General features: G+C 40.1%; 1 protein-coding gene across 3 annotated transcripts in view; it reads left to right on the top strand.

Moving 5' to 3' along the window:
* LOC143880295 (putative LRR receptor-like serine/threonine-protein kinase At1g06840) overlaps nucleotides 1-21,008 on the top strand; it is a 74,172-nt gene that overhangs the window by 12,776 nt on the left and 40,388 nt on the right. For all 3 annotated transcript variants that reach the window (XM_077383163.1, XM_077383162.1, XM_077383161.1), the window contains exons 5-9: nucleotides 2,236-2,307; nucleotides 2,465-2,536; nucleotides 9,526-9,669; nucleotides 9,758-9,829; nucleotides 9,980-10,051. In XM_077383163.1, the coding sequence (XP_077239278.1) occupies nucleotides 2,236-2,307; nucleotides 2,465-2,536; nucleotides 9,526-9,669; nucleotides 9,758-9,829; nucleotides 9,980-10,051 (432 nt within the window). The remainder of the gene's footprint in view (nucleotides 1-2,235; nucleotides 2,308-2,464; nucleotides 2,537-9,525; nucleotides 9,670-9,757; nucleotides 9,830-9,979; nucleotides 10,052-21,008) is intronic.

Genomic DNA, 21,008 nt, shown 5'->3' with positions numbered 1-21,008 from the left:
GAAACAGAAAAAGAATGAAACATTCAGATAAGTGGGAGCAAGGTAGCCTTTACAATACATTTCAAAAAAAAAAAGGTAGCCTTTACAGTAGTAAATTATTTAAAATTAACAAAGCTCTTCTTGGGAAGTGACTTTGGAGAGGAAAATATGCACTCTGGAGGAAGATTATTGTGGGAATATGAGGAGGGCTGGGGTGGTGGGAGGGCCTTGGGTGCATGGCGGTCAGTTTGTCGTATTAGCGAGGATTTTCTCTTGTTTTGATTAAGTATAATGTGGGAAGTGGTGGGGGGATTAGGTATTGGGAGAATCCATGGTTTGTTCTTGTTCGTTATGCCATGCGTATCGAACCCTTTATAGGTTCTAGTCTAGTATGGGGTTGATTGCTTTGTCGAAACCTCAAAGATGAGGAGTTTGATTGTTTGCTTGGGTTGTTGAGTTGTCATGAAGAAATGTTTGTGTCCTCTCATTGAGGATCGTAGCATTGGGCCGGATCCTAATGGTGCTTATTCAGTGCAATCTTTCTTAGTCTCCTTGAATGAGTGACCCTCTTTCCGTTGGATGTGCATTTGGAAATCTCAGTCTCCTAAGATACAAAGGTTTGGACGGTTTCTTGGCAAAAGATCAGTACAATGGATATGCTAAAGAAGAAAAGATGCCATTTAGTTAGGAGGCTGAAGTGTTGTGCAATGAATTTTTCATTCATTGTTTGTATGCTAGGGAAGTGTGGAAAGACATTCTTGGTTGGTTTGTTCCTTTCGGTATTCCTGCATATTCTCCAAGAACGAAATTGTTGGTTTTTCAATGTGAAAGATCATATGTTGTGAAGTTTGATTCCTTTTTGCTATGGTGAGGGTTATGTGGAACGCAACTACAGAACCTTTAATTCAACTAGGGAGCCCTAAAGAAACTTATTTGGGAGGTGGAGTTTAAAGAATATTTTTAACAAGACACCTTTAGGAAAAATGCAAAATGGAATTGACAAATCAAGGCTAAGAAAAATGCAAAATGGTCTCCCTTCCTCCTAATACCCTAAACATAACTTTTATGGTGCCTTCTTCATGGAATCTGGGTTTGACGAGGGGGAGGGGGGGGGGCAAGGTGTTCTCTAAAATTATTTGGGGGATATTTTGATTGAGTTCATTGGTCCGGCATGATTCAAATGAAGCGGATGTCTGGCCTCATCTTATTTGTCATTATATTTCCAACGACTAGTTTGGTGGTAGTATTTGGGTGGAGGGTGACTCCAATGTCATCGTGACGGCAAAGAAGAATAGGGAGAATGGCACATATAATTGATGCGATTAGTGATATTTATAACATAAAATATTTTTTCATTCTGATTATTCCTAGATCTGCAAATAGTAGTGGACACACTTGCCAATATTTGGCCCATAGGCAAACGCGTTGCTGGAGGGGCAATCTCTGCCCCTTTGTATTTTTCTCTTTTTTTTTTTATTTTCTATTTTTCTCTAATGATTTTTCTGGCTGTTTGATGAAAGAGGTAGAAATCTTGATGGGGATTGTTTGGGTATACTTCTTGACCTTAGAAGGATTTGGGTTTATTGGTTAGGATAATTATATCTACCTAACTGGTAGTTGAAGGATTTACCTCAGGAGGGATGCCCCATAACGTTTGACGGTAGGTGCTCCTCTGATATGTCCTTAATGGGGGTTGATAGTGTGAAAAGTGGGGACTCCCAATATCTTGACTTGAGGAATCCCAATTATGTTGAAGGGTCTAAGTGGTTATGTTGAGTCAGGTACAGATGGTACCTTGGATGCTACCAAGCAGCCTGTTTTGGGTAGCCAGGGGTTCTGTAAATTTTCAAAACTAGCGGGCATTTCAAAACTAGTCAGGTACAGATGGTGTACCTTGAGGATTCTATCATTTGCATATGTTTCCGTGCTTTTAATGATTTCTACCGAAATTTCCAACCGAAACGTTTCCATTTCCATGGTGACAGAAACCAACATTTAAAAACTTGTTCTCAAGAGAAGAAGGGAAAACATGGACTATTGTTTATAAATGAAATGTTTGTGTATTTTCGTTTCATTAAAAGATTAGTTTATGAATATGTAATTTTGAAAACATTTATTAGGAGATGCGTTTTATATCTTTTGATGTGAAACTTCAATTTGGGATAAAAAATTTTTATGTTAAAAAATATTTGGATCAAATGGATCAGCACATATCATTCAACTTTCTATAACAATGCCTTGGTTTTTCTTTTGCAGGCAGCTACTAAATATGAATCTCTCTGGGAGTTTAGCTCCTGAACTTGGCAACCTATCTTATTTGATAATATTGTAAGGCATAACTTAAATTTGAATGATAAAACAAAAATTTGTGCAGAGCACTTTTCAACTTTTCTAGATATCTTATTTGTTTAAAAAATCATTCTTATGAATCATGATTGCATAAAAACTTCCTGCAATATGATGCTTTCGTCCTTTGTGTTGGAAGGGACTTTATGTGGAATGGCATAAGTGGCAGTATACCAAAGGAGATTGGCAATATCAAATCGTTGGAACTCCTGTAAGTTGAATTGATATTATTTCATACCCAGTACATTGTCGTCATATGTTGCAACAACTTGCATACATGCACATAGATACATGTGTGTTTCGAACTTCAAGTCTTTTTATTTTTTAGTTCTCACATTGCTACTTGCTAATCAAACTTAATTTATGTGGAACATAAATACCTTTGCAACCAGAATAGATAGAAAACAATGTGTTTAAACTGATATAGGAATAGAATTAATGCTTCTTCTTGATTTGTGAGCTCACATCTACTCAAATAGCTCTTGTGAGTAATGAATATTTATAATTTGATTGATAGAGGGAGTTATTTCGTGCAAAAGTAAATACATTGCAAAGACAAAACAGTCTAAAGTATGCAATCTCAATTCTCAAAATTTCCACACATGCAACTGTTGACTTTGTTCAGTGACTATATCTGCCTCATTATGAAATGGAGGCTGAGAAAGGGTAATCTTAAATTTTGAAGGATTTTGAGGTAGATACTCATTACCAAGTCAACATTAAGCAACCACTCTTAAATATGAATAAGACAACTTGGTTAGAAGTCTGACAAATTTAGCCCCAAAAATGAACCCTCTATTTCTGCCGTTTTAGAATCTACCAAGACCCAATGACCTGCATATATCGTGAGCACCAAAACTTCTTTATCATGAAAACCCCATCAGAACCTGGAGGTCCTTGATCCCTTTTCCGGTTATTATTTTTAATTGAAATTAATTGGAAAAGACAGGGTTCCCAAATTTGGGAACCATGGAAGCCAATGCCTAGCAGATTGAATCTTGTGTCATTCTCATGGATATAACGAATCGGCTAAATGAGGATCTCTTCCTGGCGGTCAGTACAATATATGGATTTCTGTTCTTTTGTTCACCTTTCTTTTTTATGCCTTTTTTGGAAGAAACCATTTTAAACCCATTCTCTCTCTATTAGACATTTTATAATGTTTTATTGGACTATTATTCCTCCCATCTAAATGGAATACTGTTCCATCGTTTGCAAATTTCATCTCAAGAATTTGAAGTCCACAAGCCTTTCCCCTTAAACATGGTGATTGGTTCTTGGTTAAGAGGAAAGTCCACAAGTGCAAATATCAGGTTAAAAACTTTCAAAATATGGCTCTTCATTGCAATTTTCTTCCGATGCCTCCATTGTGGCCTTCACTCATTCTCGACGCTGTAAGTTCTGCATCTCACATACCTGCTGCTCTACTATTCTTCTAAATTCCAACAGTTCCTCTTGCTGTGCTTGATTTATAGGAGTGCCACAACATCTATGTTGCATCAGTACAGTTACGACTGTCGGAATCCAACACGGATATCGAGTGTTGGGTTTGGCAAGCCTAAAAAAAAAATAAAATCTGTGGATTCGCTAAAATGTTTTAATTAATTCTCAAATTTTAAGTTTTTATACGATAATATAGTTATAACAAGTAATATAGTTATAACAAGGTATTTTCAAGAAAATATAGTTATAACAAGTAATATATTGAAAATTTTAATAAGTTAAGTAAATATTATCTTTTAGTTTTTTTGATAGTTAAGCTAGGATTGAACCTTCGACAACAAATACAGTATTTATTTTTCATGTAAAAAACTTACTATTCTGATGGATAAAACTCAAAACATGCGGTAATTGTAAAGTTTTTGTTTTTTGATAGGTAAGTTGGGTTGAACCTCCGACCTCGAGGTCGGAGAACAAAGTCTTTACCATTGAGCTAGAATCTCAATCCCTAATTGTGAAATTATGCTGGTAGTATTTAGAAAAAAAGAAGAAGAGATCTATAAGTGTTGGAATAAATAATAAGAATTGGAATCTGGCTATTGTCCGAACTGGTACTTAGCCCATTTAGAAAATCCATGTAATATGGCACAGTGTCTACCATGTGCAGCCATGTGAATCGAATCTGGCTCTAATACCAGTTTGATGCACTAGAAGCAAAGGAGCAGATTCAAATATATTATATCTAAAGGAAGTAAAGGTGTAAAACTAAAAGTAGACTGAAATGCTGCAAGGTGGTGCTTGCTGGTTGTACAACCAGTTTAGGGGAGAAAACTCTCTTCGGTGTCTTTAATCTTCAATAAATGCCCCATCACATTCATAACTACCTCTTAAGTACTAATGCAGCCCTAAATGCAATCATATCCCTTGAAGCTTATCTAATGTCAACCCTGCAAAACACTTTTAAAGTAAATAACATTAAAGGTTAACCATATGGTAGTCCCCACCATAGTTTTAAAACTCTCCTATGTCATTGTGGATTCTTCTGAGTCGACTCCCTTTTAGCTTAGCTGCGCTCTTGTCCGAGTCCACGTTTTGCCCTATAAAGTCAATCAAAACCCCTCTGACTCTTCCGAGATATGACCATGTCAACCGAGTAATTAGCTGCATCAACCGAGTACACGACCACGTCATGCTGAGTTGACTAGGATTTTCTTTGGCACCTGCATTTTGAAGCTTGCGTTCCCACTGTTAATGGGGTCTAGTCTCCATGGATGAAGAAGAAGAGAAGAAGAGAAGTGAGGGAGAAAGTGAGAGTCTAAAAGAGACCACTCACATAATGTTATATATATATATATATATAGAAAAGAGTTTCTACACCCTAGTGTAGATAAGTTATCTACACACTATCATAAAATACCGTGGGGGCCATATATAGAAAAGAGTTTCTACACCCTAGTGTAGATAAGTTATCTATACACTATCATAAAATATAGTGGGGGCCACATTGTTTGGGTGATCCAAAACATTCATTTGATGGCCCCTCACATAGATAGGGTGTGCTTAAAAAATCAGCTCCATAGGATCATCCTAACCCTTCCAACCGTGGAGGCAAAAAATGTTCAAATTTATACACGTCCATTTTTACCTCCACAAATCGTAGGGTTGGGATGATCCTATGGAGCTGATTTTTTGGGCACACCCTATCTATGTGAGGGCTCATCAAATGAATGCTTTGGATTGGGTGATCATACAACCCTAGCTTGTGACAAATATCACTCACCTTGGACTTCCTAGTTGTTTGGTAAACACATCAGCCAACTGATGCCCAGATCGAGTAAAAGTAGTGGATATCTCTCCTCTTTGTAACTTTTCGCGAACAAAGTGACAATCTACCTCGATATGTTTTGTCCTCATGAAAAAGGGATTATACGCGATATGAAGTGTTGCCTTGTTGTCACAATGCAATGAAGCTGGTGATGTAAACGGAATACCAATATCAGATAAAAGAGACTTAAACCAAGTTAACTCTCCACATTTTGAGCCATAGTTCGATACTCTGCTTCTGCACTTGACCTTGCCACCACATCTTGCATTTTTCTCCGCCATGATACTAGATTTCCCCCAATAAAGGTGCAATAACGAGTGGTTGACCTTCTATTTGACTGAGAACCAGCCCAATCTGCATCTGTAAACCCCTATAGTCTAATGTGGTTATGCTTCCTAGAGTACCGATCTTTATCAGAAGCACTTTCAAGTATTTTACTATCTGCAAAGGTGCTTCCCAATGAGATATACACGAAGAGTTCATGAATTGACTGACTACTGCCACTGCATAACATATGTCAAGATGAGTCACAGTCAAAGAAATCAGCTTGCCTACAGTTCTGTATCTGCCTGGGTCCTCCAATAGCTCCCCCTAATCTGGTTAAAGCTTCACATTTGGATCCATAGGCATCTTAGAAGGCTTTATTACTAAGGATCCCGTCTCTTCTAGTATGTCTAGTACATTCTTCCTTTGTGATAACAACAGACCGCCATCAGAATATGCCGCTTCTATGCCCAGAAAATATCGGAGGCGCCCTAGATCTTTGGTACAGAATTCTGTAGGTAGAAACATTTCCAGTAGTTGTATGCCTGTACCGTCATCTACGGTAATGATGATATCATCAACATACACTATCAATAGTGTTGAATAGTGTAAGGGTAGTTTAGGCATTACGTGTACATTAGAGGGTATTACAGTCATTGTACATTGGATGCCCTATTTGAGCCTATATATTCATTGTTGAGTATGGTCGTGTATGTGCGCATCCCACTATATATATATATATATATATATATATATATATATATATATATATATATATGAGGGCGTGGTTTCTGAGCTCTAGCTCATGCTGAGCTAGAGCTTAGAATACACCATCTCCCATAGTAGTCTGACTCATCCAACCCATTCATTTTATACTACCTCACATAGATAGGGTGTTCCTAACAAACCAGCTCCATACCATAATCCTAACCATCCGATCTATAGGACCATAATTTCTAGTCATCCATTCTAAACATCCACAACTCATAACCCTAACCCATAACCCTACGCATAACCTATCAACTAAATGGGTTGGATGACTCAACCAACTATGGGAGTAGTGGTTTCTGAGCTCGAGCTCAGAAACCTTTTCCTAATATAGGGAAAAGTTTTCTGAGGTATCGTGCAGCCTGAGCAGCCCTCTAAGTACACTATCTCCCATAGTTGTTTGACTCATCCAACCCATTCATATATATATGAGAGAAGTGTTTCTGCGCTAGAGAGCGCAGATAGGTTCTCTACGCTTGACTTTTAAAAACGGGTTTTCATTGGTTCCCTTGAGTGGGACCCCCGACGGCAAAGAAAAACTTATCGCAACTTCTTTTCCGCCTAAGTCTAAGTCGAAAGGCCAGCGAAGAGAAAACCATATCTGCGCTGAGAGAGAAGAAGAAACCTTCATATCTTCTTTGGCAGGCTACCGTAAACAGAGAAACCCTAAATGGAGAAAAAGATTGAAGAAGGAAATCTTGCAAGATTGAAGAAAAAGATTGATATCAAGAAACCCTAAAGGGAGAAAAAGATTGAAGAAACCCTGGTTTGGGCGGAAATCTTACAACCCTACCAAGATTGAAGAAGAAGAAGAAGAGGAAGAAAAACAAGAACTCTAAATAGAGAAAAAGAAGGAATAGTAGCCCTAATCAACGATTTCAAACATCTGGTAAGATCTATTTTTTCTGTTTTTTGCTATATTTTTTATGTTTCTGAATAGAGTTATGTTCTTTAATGGTTTGGGTTTGTAGGAGGGGTTTGCTGATTTTGGGGATTTAAAAAAAACTCCAACTCAGCAATTTTATCCACCACCATTAGCTCCTCCTGTGTGTTTGAAGTTTCGGAAGAATATCCTAGTACAGAGACTAGGGTTTCAATGTTTTTCTTCGAATGGAACAAAAAAGGTTGGGTTTTAGGGTTTCGTTTTTGGAACTCTCGCTGGTTTTTGGAGCCTTCCCTGGTTTTAGTCGAAGAAGGAATCGAAGAAAGGCTTTTGCGCTAACGTTAACAACGTCGGGACCCACTTAACAGTAGCCAATAGGAAAGAGTTTTAAAACTCTACCGCAGATACGTTAAATGCGCTCGAGCGCAAAAACACCTCTCTCTCTCTCTCTATATATATGTATATGTGTGTGTGTGTATATATATATATATATATATATATATATATATATATATATATATATTCTGTGTGCGTGAGAGAAACCTGATCTTTCTAATTAACATAGACGTTCTCCCATCTATTTTCTTCTTCATCTCTCTCTCTCTCTCTTCTATCTATCCAATGTAGTTTGTAACATGGTATCAGAGCTTCAAGGTTGAAGATCGAAGATCAAAGATTGATACTACATCCTTGAAACCCTAAACGCAGAACTAACCCTAAGAATCATTCCCCCCCTCTCTCTCTTCCAATCTGTACCGCAGCCACCAAAATCCTAACCCTAGCCCTAGCAAACCCTAGTTTTCATTCGAAGCATCTTATGAAACACGATTTTGGATTCTTCGATACCTAACCTTAGATGCACCCTATACCTCTCGTTCCGACATTTTTCTTCAACTATTTCCTCCCCTCTACCCAACCGCCTAGCCCATCTAGGGTATTTTTCACCCCAATCGTATCGATCAATTGTATTCCCACATTTCTTGCAACGAATGCATTGCCATTCATTTATGTCTCACAGTCACAGCCATGGTTGCAATCATGGACATGATTAACACATGACCATCACAATCACCACTAACCAGTTGAAAAGTTGAATATCATTATCGACAACAAAATGTCATTCAAATTATGTAACTTTCATTGCATTTATATTGATAAAAATTCTATTTGTATAACACAGGCATCACGCTTTACCATGGATTTAAATTTCGGTTTCGGTTTTAGTCCGTACCGAAACCAATTTTTTTTTTTCAAATTTCTGTCATTTCGGCCGAAATTTTTACAATTTTGGTCAAAATGACCAAATTTTGGCAGAAATCCAATCTGAAATCCGAAATTTTTGACCTGAAATTTCGGATTTCGGCCGAAATTTAAAACCATGCGCTTTACTAGTATTTTAAGGGCATTTTGTAGGATGCAGGGAAAATTGAGATCGTTGAGCAAAACATATAACTTTCGATGTGGGTATCTTAAATGTGATGTGCTTGAAAATATTATTGTATGCGTTTTTTTCCATGAGTACATAAAATCAACTTTAGTATTTCAACGCAAAACTTCTAAGAAACTGGGCTTTCTTGCGAAAACATGTAGAACCTTGTGCATATTGCACAAGAAGAGGAGCATATCCATATCCTGTGGTTGTAGATGTGGTAAAGGTATGCAGTTTTTTACCTACCTTAATTGAAGTAGAGTATGAAATTTTAGTACTTTTATGTTCCATTTTTTAGAGGTCATTGCTTGCCCATTCACATCCAAATATTACCTGACGGATACTATGTTTCTTTAGTTAAGTATCACAGCTATAGTTTGATCTTAAAAAACTTATGGTTGCTTATGGATGTACTACTCTTGAGGTCGAAATTATTCTACATTGATATGAATCTTTTTTGCTCTGAGTTTCTTGTTGGAGCCCTAGATAAGAACTTTCTTAAAAAGCTGAATTGCTTGTGCATGATTTCGAATATTCAAAACACTTGTTTGAAGGATTTATTTCTTCACTTACTCTAAGCTGCATTTGCAGGCTCTTGAATGGAAACCAATTATCGGGTTCTTTGCCTGATGAGCTTGGTGATCTTCCTAACTTGAATAGAATCCAAATTGACCAAAACCATATATCGGGATCATTACCAAAATCATTTGCTAACTTGAACAAAACAAAGCACTTGTAAGTGGATCTTTGTTTACAATGATGGTTTTAGTTGGCAAGAAAGTTCAACCATTTGCATCTAATTTTTTCCTTTCGTCTTTGGCAGCCACATGAACAATAATTCAATTAGTGGGCAACTTCCACGTGAGCTTTCCAGATTGCCAAGTCTTGTTCACATGTAAGTTTTTGCTCCTGTTTGTGTACACAATACTCTATTAGCTCCCAGTTTCAGTTATTCCAGACGATTAGGCATTTGATTGTCATTTATAATGTATATGGTGGTTTCATTATCTTCATGCTTTTTGTTACTAATAGGTGGATTTTGCAGGCTGCTTGACAATAACAACTTATCTGGATCTCTTCCACCGGAGTTTTCTACAATGCCAAATTTGCTCATACTGTATGTTCTATCCTTGCAATGATTCTGTGTGCAACAAACTTTTATTTTTGTTTTCTGTCATTGATTCTCCTGGTTCTTGTTTCCGTTTTTAGAGTGGGTATGCCTCATCTCGTCCCTTGTGTACAGTCTTCCCATTATAGTGCATTCAAAACTAACTATTAGTTCGTAGAAATCTATTCTGTTGCTTTTCTTGGTAACTCTTCTATAAAAAGCGTTTAGAGTATAGTTGATTCAATGTTCTAATTACTTAGGCTTCTGTTGGAAAAGAACAATGCCTGAGCTCTTCTTAAAAGGCGAGCACCTATAATATTGCACTTCTATTTCCATGGTCAATATCTAATTATACATGGTACCTTTTGCTGTAAAGAGGGTTTTCCTTTTTCAATTTATACATGACACACCTTTTTGCCGTAGAGGGGGATTAGTTTTTTTTGTTGTTATTGAGCTTCACTTGTTTTGTGTCCAAGTCTTAGTGTGACTTGACAGTGATTGTGTCTCAGGAGCACCTGTCCATGGGCAAGGTATTAAATTTCGACCGAAATCCGGAATTTCAGACCGAAATTTCCGGTTTTGTCTCGAGAGCGAAATCGAAATTGGGTGAAATCAAAACGCTACAAAATTTTGACCGAAATTTCGATCGAAATTTCGTTTTCCTTCGAAATTTTGGGCTGAAATTTAAGGGATATCTCCAAAAATTCGATTATTTATTTATTATTTAATATTATCTAGAAATTTCAGTTGAAATTACCTAAATTTCTGTAATTTCTACGAAATTTTGTACGGGATAAATATTACGTAATTTGGTTTCGATAGATTTAGAACGAAATTTAGAAATTTTGGTTTCGGTGAGGACCGAATGCATTCCGAAACCGAAATTTAAAACCTTGTCCATGGGTTGATATTTCACTATACATGTCACATGCAGTTGTTCCATTTTCATTCTATGGAAGGTGTTAAAGTATAAAAGATAAATAACGCCTTTCTCCAACAGCTTAAGCTCTTGGAGAAGTTGGTAAGTTAACATGGTATCAAAGCCCTAGGGTTTCTCGATGCCCTAGGGACCTCCATTGAAACCCACCCTTTCACTCTTTGCCCCCCTGGAAAACCACCCTTTCACTCTTTGCCCCCCTGGAAACCCAAATCTCCCTTGGTTGCCCCCCTGCGCGCCCCCTTGGGAGCCGAACTTGTTTGTCCTCTTGAAACCCAACTTGTTTGCCCCCCTTGGAAACCCAACTCTTCCCTGGTTGCCCCCTGGAAGCCTAACTCTTTACTGTTTGCCCATGCGCCCCCTGGAAACCCAACTCTTCACTGTTTGCCCCTTGTGCCTCCCCTGCGCGTTCTCCCTTCTTCTTTTGTAACATCTTTCCCCATCTTCTTTGACCTATAAGGCTAGCGTTCTTCTCTTCTAGCCGTCGGGTGTTCATGCCCTAAATCTTCCCGTTACATTTCTCACCTTTTTGGTTCGCGGCTCTACTTTGTTACCTTTTTCTTTGCTTCCTACTTGATGACTTAAGCTTTGTCTCTATGTTTCGTTGTAGTTCCACAAGTATGAGGCTTCGTGCTTGTTCTTTCGGGGTCATTCCGGCGGATGTTTGTGGTTTTTCCTTCTGATTGTTTATCTTTGTGGTGATTTGCTTGCCTATATTTGGCTGCCCTTTTCTGTGGGTGTCTGTGATTGTCGTGGTGTGTCTTGTCTAGTCTGCTTCACCCACATCCCATTTGAGTTTTGGTGTTTATTATGGCCTTGCCATCAACTTCTTCCTCCGGTTCATTTCCGGTGTCGGTGACCTCTATGACATTCGTTAAATTGGATGGTGCTAATTACCCTGCCTGGAGTCGTTCTATTCACTTATATCTGCGAGGTCAGGGCAAAGGTCTCGAGTTCAAACCTCCCGGATAGCAAAAGGTCTCGAGTTCAAACCTCTCGGATAGCAAAAAAATCCACATGCAATGGTCAGCCCAAAGTGGGACCACATGTGCCACGTGTTTGTCAAGTGGGCCACACGTGCGGGGGAGTGTTAAAGTATAAAAGATAAATAACTCCTTTCTCCAACAGCTTAAGCTCTTGGAGAAGTTGGTAAATTAACAGAAGGGAAGCCAGTGATAAGCTTAGTGTAATATGAATTTATCAAATATCATTGATGGGTTTCAAGTTATGGTATACAGGGAAGGAGTGGAATAGAAATGGTGTAGGGTTCATAATAGATAAGAGCCTAAGAGATGAGGTTGTAGATGTTAAAATGAAGGGTGATAGAATTATTCTAATTAAATTAGTATTAGGTGAAGCGACGATTACCGTTATTAGTGCGTATGCCCCTCAAATAGGATTAAATGATTCTGTCAAGAGGCAATTTTGGGAAGATATGGATGAAGTAGTTCAAGGAATACTACATGGAGAGAAGTTATTTATGGGAGGAGATTTAAATGGACATGTGGGAAGAATTAGTGGAGGTTTTGAGAGGGTTCATGGAGGATTGGGTTTTGGCAATAGGAATGAGGCAGGAGAAGATATTTTAGGGTTTGCAGTGGCATATGATTTGATGTTAACAAATAATTTTTTTAAGAAAAGAGATTCACACTTGATAACCTTTACCAGTGGCACCAACTGTAGCCAGATAGATTTTATCCTCACTAGGAGAGAGGACAGAGCTGCGTGTAAAAATTGTAAAGTCATATTCGGGGAGTGTTTAGTCACACAACATATGTTGGTGGTGTTGGATATATGCATCAAACGTTGGAGGAGAAAAGATAGAGATGTTAGACATCCGAGGACTAGGTGGTGGGATCTCAAAGTGGAAAAAACTAAAGATGTTTATGGATAGACTGCTTATAGAAGGACCTTAGAGTCTTGACAAGGGGACTAATATTATGTGGAATGGGATGTGTAGTTATATCAGGAAAGTGGCTAGGGAGGTACTTGGAGAATCTAGAGGAAGTGGGCCGCCCTCTAAAGACACATGGTGGTGGAATGAGGAGGTCCCAAAAGGCGATTAGGTCTAAAAGAGAGTGTTATAAATATTTGCACAAGTGTAGAATTGAGGAGAACATTGAGAAGTATAAATTGGCTAGAAAAGAAGCTAAGAAGACAGTAAGGGAAGCTAGAGGCAAAGCATATGAGGATTTGTACCACAGGTTAGGGACAGAAGAGGGTGAAAAAGATGTCTATAATCTTGCTAAGATGAATGAAAGGAAGAGCAGGGACTTGAATCATATAAAATGCATCAAAGACAAGAATCAAAGATTGTTAGTAAAAGAAAACGAGGTTAAAGAGAGGTGGAGAAGTTACTTCGATAAGTTGTTTAATCGAGAAACTGTAGCGAATTTGGGAGAACTTGATAACGCTTTTGATGATACAAACCGGAGGTTTGTTCGTACAATCCGAACATCAGAGAAAAGAGTAGCTATGAAAAATATGAAATTAGGTAAGGCTACGGGGCCTGACGATATTCATATTGAGACTTGGAGATGCTTGGGTGATGTGGGTTTGGTTTGGTTAACTAGATTATTTAACAATATTTTGAAGACTAAGAAGATGCCTGATGAGTGGAGGAAGAGTACATTGGTACCTATTTATAAGAATAAATGGGATATTCAGAGTTGCACCAATTATTGGAGAATCAAGCTAATGAGTCACACCATGAAGCTTTGGGAGAGGGTAATTGAGCATAGACTAAGAAAAGAGACTAAGGTGTTAGAGAATCAGTTTGGCTTCATGCCCGGACGATCGACTATGGAAGCTATCTTCTTAATTAGGCGGTTAATGGAGAGATTCAGAGAAAATAAAAAGGACCTTCATATGGTTTTCATTGATTTGGAGAAAGTGTATGATAAGGTTCCCAGGAATGTTATGTGATGGGTCCTTGAAAAGAAAAAAGTGCCTACTAAATATGTTAATGTGATTAAGGATATGTACGATGGAGCAGTAACTAGTGTCAGAACCACGGATGGCACGTCTAGTGAGTTTCCAATTACAATAGGACTACACCAAGGATCAGCTCAAGCCCTTATCTTTTTACGCTATTTATGGATGAGCTTACGAAGGGTATCCAGGATGAGGTGCTGTGGTGTATGTTATTTGCAGATGACATAGTATTAATCGACGAAACCAAAGCATGAGTAAATGCTAAGTTAGAGTTATGGAGAACTACTTTGGAATCCAAAGGTTTTAGTCTGAGTAGGACTAAGACAGAATATATGGAATGCAACTTTTGTAATGTAAGGAGGCGGGATGAGGATGTAGTAAATATGACTGGACAGGAGGTACCTAAGAGGGATATCTTTCGCTATCTTGGTTCAATTCTACATAAGGAAGGAGATATTGAAGAAGATGCTAACCATACATAGAATACGAGCAGGGTGGTTGAAGTGGAAGCTTGCCTCAGGAGTTCTGTGTGATCGTAAAATACCTAACAAGTTGAAGGGAAAGTTTTATAAGACAGCTGTGAGGCCAACCATGCTGTACGGCTCAGAATGTTGGGCAACCAAGAAGTAGCATGTGCGTAAGATGAGTGTAGCGGAGATGCGAATGCTTAGATGGATGTGCGGCCACACAAGGTTAGATAGAATTAAAAACGAAGACATTCGTAAAAAGGTGGGGGTGGCACCAATTGAGGAGAAGATGAGAGAGCACCTTTTAAGATGGTATGGACATATACGACGTAGGCCTTTGGATGCTCCGGTGAGAAGAGGCGACTCGTGCCAAATTGACGGAGTAAAAAGAGGTAGGGGCAGATCGAAAACAACTTGGGTAGAAACAGTGAGGAAAGACTTGATAGCTAGAAACATAACAGAGAACATGACCTTAGGATAGAATGGAAGAAAATGATCCACGTAGAAGAACCCAACTAGAGCCAGGATTAGAACCGGATAGATTCCTTTCACATTCTTCACGAAATTTTTCTAAAGGATTCATTTAGCCGACCCCAACTAGTTTGGGACAAAGGCTTTGTTGAGTTGAGTTGAGTTGAGTTGAGTTGCATTGATGGGGACCATCAAGTCATTTCGGCCCAATTTAAAGTTAAATTGGGCCCACCAAGTACCTACTAAGCACTAGGGTGGTCATGAGGAGTCAATGGGTGGGTTTGGGTGCTGGTGGTGCTGGTGGTGATTTTTTTTTCGGGGGGTGGGGGGTGATGTCTTTTGATAATTTTGCTTTGGTCATCGTCATAAATTCCTTCTTCTCCCTAATTGCGATTTTCATAAGTGTAAAAGGGGTTCCACTTGATTGTGTAGAAGCAGATTTTATTTTCTTGTGCATAGGAATCTTAAGATATTTGGGAGTTTATTTAGTTAGTAGAGTTAGAGTTTTTAATTAATAAAGAGTCCTTTTGATTCCTTGGAATTTTTGCGATATGATGCCCTAGTGTTTTTCCCATTTTAATTCTAGAAAGATCTTCTGCCATTATAAAAAACAAAAAATCTAGTAAGATCTTCTATTCGCAAGTTTTCATCTCATCTCCATTTTTCTGTTTTGAATTTAGATTATCAAGAAATTGCAAACTAGAGAATGTTCAAGTCATGCTTTCACTTTCAATCGATCTTCCATATTTCTGGATCCAACTTTTCTTTTAAACTGAATTTCTTTGGCGTTGATCTTCCCTATCCCCATTTCATGTCAATCTAGTCACTAAATTTAATTCCGAATTTCCTGGGCGGTATTGTTATTGATATTGCAAACTAGGGAATGCTGCCAGCGGCATGTTTAACCCGTTGGAAAGAAGAGACAGAAAGTGATGGGTTTATCCCAACCATCGGAGCCAATCTGCAACCAGGAGAATAAGAGAATTGGCGACTCTGGTTTCGTTAGTTAGTGCCTGTAGATCTGGATGAGTGTTGTTGTTGGGAGGGGTTGCTCTGTGGCGAGAGTCAATTTGCTGTTTATCTGTGAAGATCTTCTGTTCCGTCTGTTCGAACCTGGGATGTGGGAGAGTCAATTTGATGTTTATTCATGAAGATTGTTACATTCGATAATGGAGATTAGAGATGAAGAAGAGAAGAAAGAGGGACGAGAGAATATGGAGAATGTGTGAAGTGAGAGAGATCAGTTTTCTCACACACGAATATATATATATATATATATATATATATATATATATATATATATATATATAGAGAGAGAGAGAGAGAGAGAGAGAGAGAGAGAGAGAGAGAACGGTTCCTACACATATGTGTAGAGAGTTCTCTACACACTAGCTTAAAATACAGTGGGGGCCCACATTGTTTGGGTGATCCAAGCCATCCATTTTAAAGGCCCTCACATAGATAGGGTGTCTACAAAAAATCAGATCCATAGGATCATCCCAACCCTACAATTTGTGGAGGTAAAATGGATGTCTTTAAACCTTCACAAATTAGTCCATTTTTTGCCTCCACAGTTCGAATGGTTTGGATGATCCTATGGATCTGATTTTTTGTGGACACCCTATCTATGTGAGGGCCTTAAAAATGAATGGTTTGGATCACCGAAATAGTGTGGCCCCCAATGTATTTTAAGCTAGTGTGTAGATAACTTATCTACACATATGTGTATGAACCGTTTTCTCATATATATATATATATATATATATATATATATATATATAATGGTTTGTGTACAGCTGCACAGATAAGCTATCTGTGCATGGCTGCACAAACCATGGGAGGGCCACATTTTTGGGGGGATCCAAAGCATTCATTTGGAAGGCCCTTCCATGGATAGGGTGTGTACCAAAAATCAGCCCTTTAGGATCATCCTAACCCTGCCATTTGTGGAGGGAAAAAATGGGCAGAAACAGTGTCTGTCCATTTTCCCCTCCAACTTTGATTGGGTTAGGATGATCCTATAGGGCTGATTTTTGGTTCAAACCCTATCCAAAGAAGGGCCTTCCAAATGAATGCTTTGGATCCCCCCGAAAATGTGGCCCCCACTATGGTTTGTGCAGCCATGCACAGATAAGCTATTTGTGCAGCTGCACACAAACCATTTCCTCTCTCTCTCTCTCTCTCTATATATATATATATATATATATATATATATATATATATATATAGGAAAAGTGTTGCTACTCGGTCTTGTAGCTAAGCTTATCTACTCGGTCGGGTTAAATACAGTGGGGGCCCACATTGTTTGGGTGATCCAAACCATTCATCTGAAAGTCCCTTACCTAGATAAGGTGTCCACAAAAAATCAGACCCATAGGATGATCCTAACCCATCCAACAGGGGAGGGAACAATGGCCAGATTTGTGGACAAACTGTGGAGGGAACAATGGGCAGATCCATAGCCGCACACCAACCCTGATGATCAAGAGCAGCTAGCGAAGACTGCAGCAAAGAAACAGAAGACAAGGAAGACACAAAACCTTGAAACATAGGGTTGAGAGAGTCATAAGAAATAATAGAGGAAATTGGATGAGCAGTACTGTGAGAGCGAGTACGAGAAGCAATGGGAGAATCTGGAGTACCGGTAGGAGAGGGAAGAATAGGTACCTGAGAGGAGGAAGCCATGATCTCCGGCTGAGAGAGAGATGGCGCGGGCTGAGGATGATGGGCTCCAAACTTCGGCCTACGCTAATATGTCTTCCGAGTAACTGGCGGGTTAGCCTTAGGGTCCTGTAATGAAGAAGAGGGCTCACACACAGTGGTTGACTTAGGAACCTGCATAGAGGAGAAGGAATAGGATCTGGAAGGACTATACGAGGAAGAGGGATATCCGAATCAAGAATTGCAGGACGATCTGCATGAGAAGTGACAAAGTATGACTCCGACTCGAAAAAGGTAACATGGGCATAGACAAAGGACCGACGCAAGCGAGGACTATAACAACGATAACCTTTTTGAGTCCGTGAGTACTCAAGGAAGATACATCGCTCAGTCTGAGGGTCCAACTTATCTAAACCCGGACCAAGGTTGTGAACAAAGCACACACAACCAAAGATCCGAGGGGTGAGAGGGAAAGGGTCATGATGAGGACGTAATATGTCAAAGGGAGAAGAGCAAGCAAGAACCGACGAAGGAAGCCTGTTGGCTAGGTGGCATGCTGTGAGGATAGCATCGCCCCAATAAGTTTTGGGAACCCGCATCAGAATAAGAAGAAAACGGGCCCCATCTAGTAAAGACCTCATATTCCTTTCAGCTACACTATTTTGTTGGGAGGTGTGAGCACAGGAAGATTGGTGGACAATGCCACGAGTATATGAATGCCATTGGATTTGGAGAAATATTTCTTAGCGTTATCTGTGCGCAAGCATTTTAGAGTACATTGAAACTGATTTGTAACCTCGGCATGAAAGGTGCGAAAAATGGAGAAAACCTCAGAGCGATCCTTAAGCAAATAAACCCAAGTCATGCGAAAAAAAAATCATCAATAAAGACAACAAAATATCTATAGCAAAAAATAGAGGTAGTCCTCTCCGGGACCCCATACATCTGAGTGCACTATATCAAAAGGTTTCGAGGCCCTACTAACAAGCCTAGACAGAAATGACACACGATGGTGTTTTCCAAGTTCACAGGCCTCGCACCGAAAAGACTAAACATGGGAAGAAATAATAGAAGTGCGCCGTAAACGCTCAAGACATGGATGACCAAGACGGCAATGCCACTGATAGGCGTCGATGGAACTGTGCAAAATGCACTAGAAGGGCCACAATCTGGATGATAGAGCCCATTCACCCAAGTCCCGAGCCAATTATCCTCTCAGTCTAAAGATCTTGAAATAAACAATAAGACGGATAAAATGAGACAGAGCAAGTAAGCTGACTAACTGAAAATAAGCTAAAAGGAGATTTGGGAACACATAGGACAGAGGATAGGGTAAGACCAAGACAGGGAGAGATGTTCCCAATACCAGAGATGGGAGTAGTACTCCCATGATCCCATCAGTAAGGGTAATAAATTGAGAGGAGAGGACGAAAGGAACGAAGGGATGAAGAAGTACTTGTCGTGTGGTTCGAGGTTCCAGAATCAATGATCCAGGAGCTCGAGCTAGTAAGAAGAGAAGAAGGAGAGCTACCTGGCTGAGCAAAGCCGGCACCCTGAGGGTGACTGGTCAGCTTGAGGCGTTGATATTCATCATTGTCGGCGTGAGAAAGAAACCATCAGGGGGCGCGGCTTGGCTGGGCTCAGAAGAGGAAGAAGGCACGGAGTCTAATGTATCAGTGGCAGAGATATGTACTGATCGACCAAAATGGGGAGTAGAGGGTGGACGACGCTCAGGATGGAGAACATAGCATGTCTCCAGAGAATGTCCCTCCCATCGGCAATGAGAACAATAGGGACGAGGATAGGTACTAGTACTCCGTCCACTAGTAAAATCTCTGCCAGTACCCCGGCCACCACGGCCAAAGTCACGTCCACGACCACATCTAAAGGTTCCACCACCATGGGAAGCACGATCACCAGTACTATAGGCCGCCGTCGCAGAGCCATCAATATACGGAGTGGGCAAAGGAGCGCCAACGAGGCACTGCTGGGCTCGTAAATATACCTCCTGGAGGGAGTTAATAGTCCTAGAGCCAAAAATCTGTTGTCGGAGAGAAAGAAACTCAGGACCCAGCATCTCAAGAAAGTGAACTACATAAAGCTGGTCTCGCTGCTGGGCAGCAACAGATAAGTCGGCTGTGATAGGCATGAGAACATCCAACTGCTTACAATGGGAGATAAACTGGCTGTAATATGCAGAAAGGGGGGTGCCACTACGACAGAGATGCATCCACTGGGAATAGGTGAAACAAATGCGAGCAAGGTCGCCCTTCCCTGAAAAGAGAAGGACAGTCTCATCCCAAATGCGCTTGGCTGTCGGTAGCTGCATCATGGTGCTAGAAATCTGAGAGGTCATGCTCTGCCATAAGAGAGTGCGGATAAGAGCATCGTCCTGCTCCCACTTCTCATAGGAGGAATCGGTGGAAGTGGGAGGATCTCGGCGGATGAGAGAGACTTTACCTCTAGCAAGTAGGTAAGTCTCCACAGCACCTTCCAATTCACGTAATTGGACCCATCTAATCGGACAGTAGTCATCGGCGGGAATGAAGGATCCCTCGAGGAAGAATGACTAGAGGAAGAAGCCATAGCGGGTGGGGGAATAGGGACAGTGGACGACTGTCCAAGAGAGGGATCCTCGATGACGGGAGAATCTATAAACACAAAAAGATAGAGAACCCCACAAACAACGATGGCAAGATGGGCAAAGGACTACTCGACGGGCCCAAGAGAGAGAGCGCGGCTCTGATGAAAGATAAGAGAACACCGAGACATGGAAGGTTGCACAAGGAAAATCGGAGCCGCGGAGACTTAGAGAAGCGAAAAGAGTGATTTAGACCATAATGAAGGAAAACTTAGAGAAAATTTAGAGGAGAGCAGAAAAACCTTAGAGAAAGAAGGGAAACGAACTAAAAAATGTGGAGGAGAAGTGGTTGAATCGGGCCGAGGAGAGGGGAGAGGGAGAGGGGGTGGTTACGGTGGTGGGGAAGAAGAGGAAGGGTTGGGGGGGGGGGGTTGGGGTCGTGGGAGGTGGACGGAGGGTGGTGGTGAGAGGGAGGGGCTGGAGGTTAGGGTTTTAGTTTAGGTTAGGGTTTTAGAGGGGGCTGGAGATAGGAGATGAATATTAGGATTGGGGTTGAAGGGAGGTGGGAGGATGGTGGTCCTCAATGGGTCCCTAGGGTAACCCTAGGGCTCTGATACCATGTTGAAGAATGGAAAGAAGAAGAAGATAGGAGAAAAGAGTTGTGAGTGGGAGCTCCCCCTCACTATTGTATTTATTTAAAAAGAGAACATACAAAATGACCACTATGCCCTTAAGGCTAATACACATACTTCTAACACACACACACACACATATAAAGGCGTGGATACATATAATGACAGAAAGACCCCTCTTGTGAGTTGTATAATACGACCACTCTCAACAAAGATCTTTTGTTGGACTTTGATAGCGGGTCATTGGGAGAAGGCTCTTATCAAGGATTTAATCTTGAAGCAG

This window comes from Tasmannia lanceolata, unplaced genomic scaffold (genome assembly GCF_043159265.1).
Source record: "Tasmannia lanceolata isolate RefF3 unplaced genomic scaffold, GAP_Taslan_0.1 ptg000006l, whole genome shotgun sequence".
In the NCBI taxonomy this organism is placed as follows: Eukaryota; Viridiplantae; Streptophyta; class Magnoliopsida; order Canellales; family Winteraceae; genus Tasmannia; species Tasmannia lanceolata.
The sequence above is the reverse complement of the archived record's forward strand: the minus strand, read 5'-3'. Positions and strand labels throughout refer to the sequence as shown.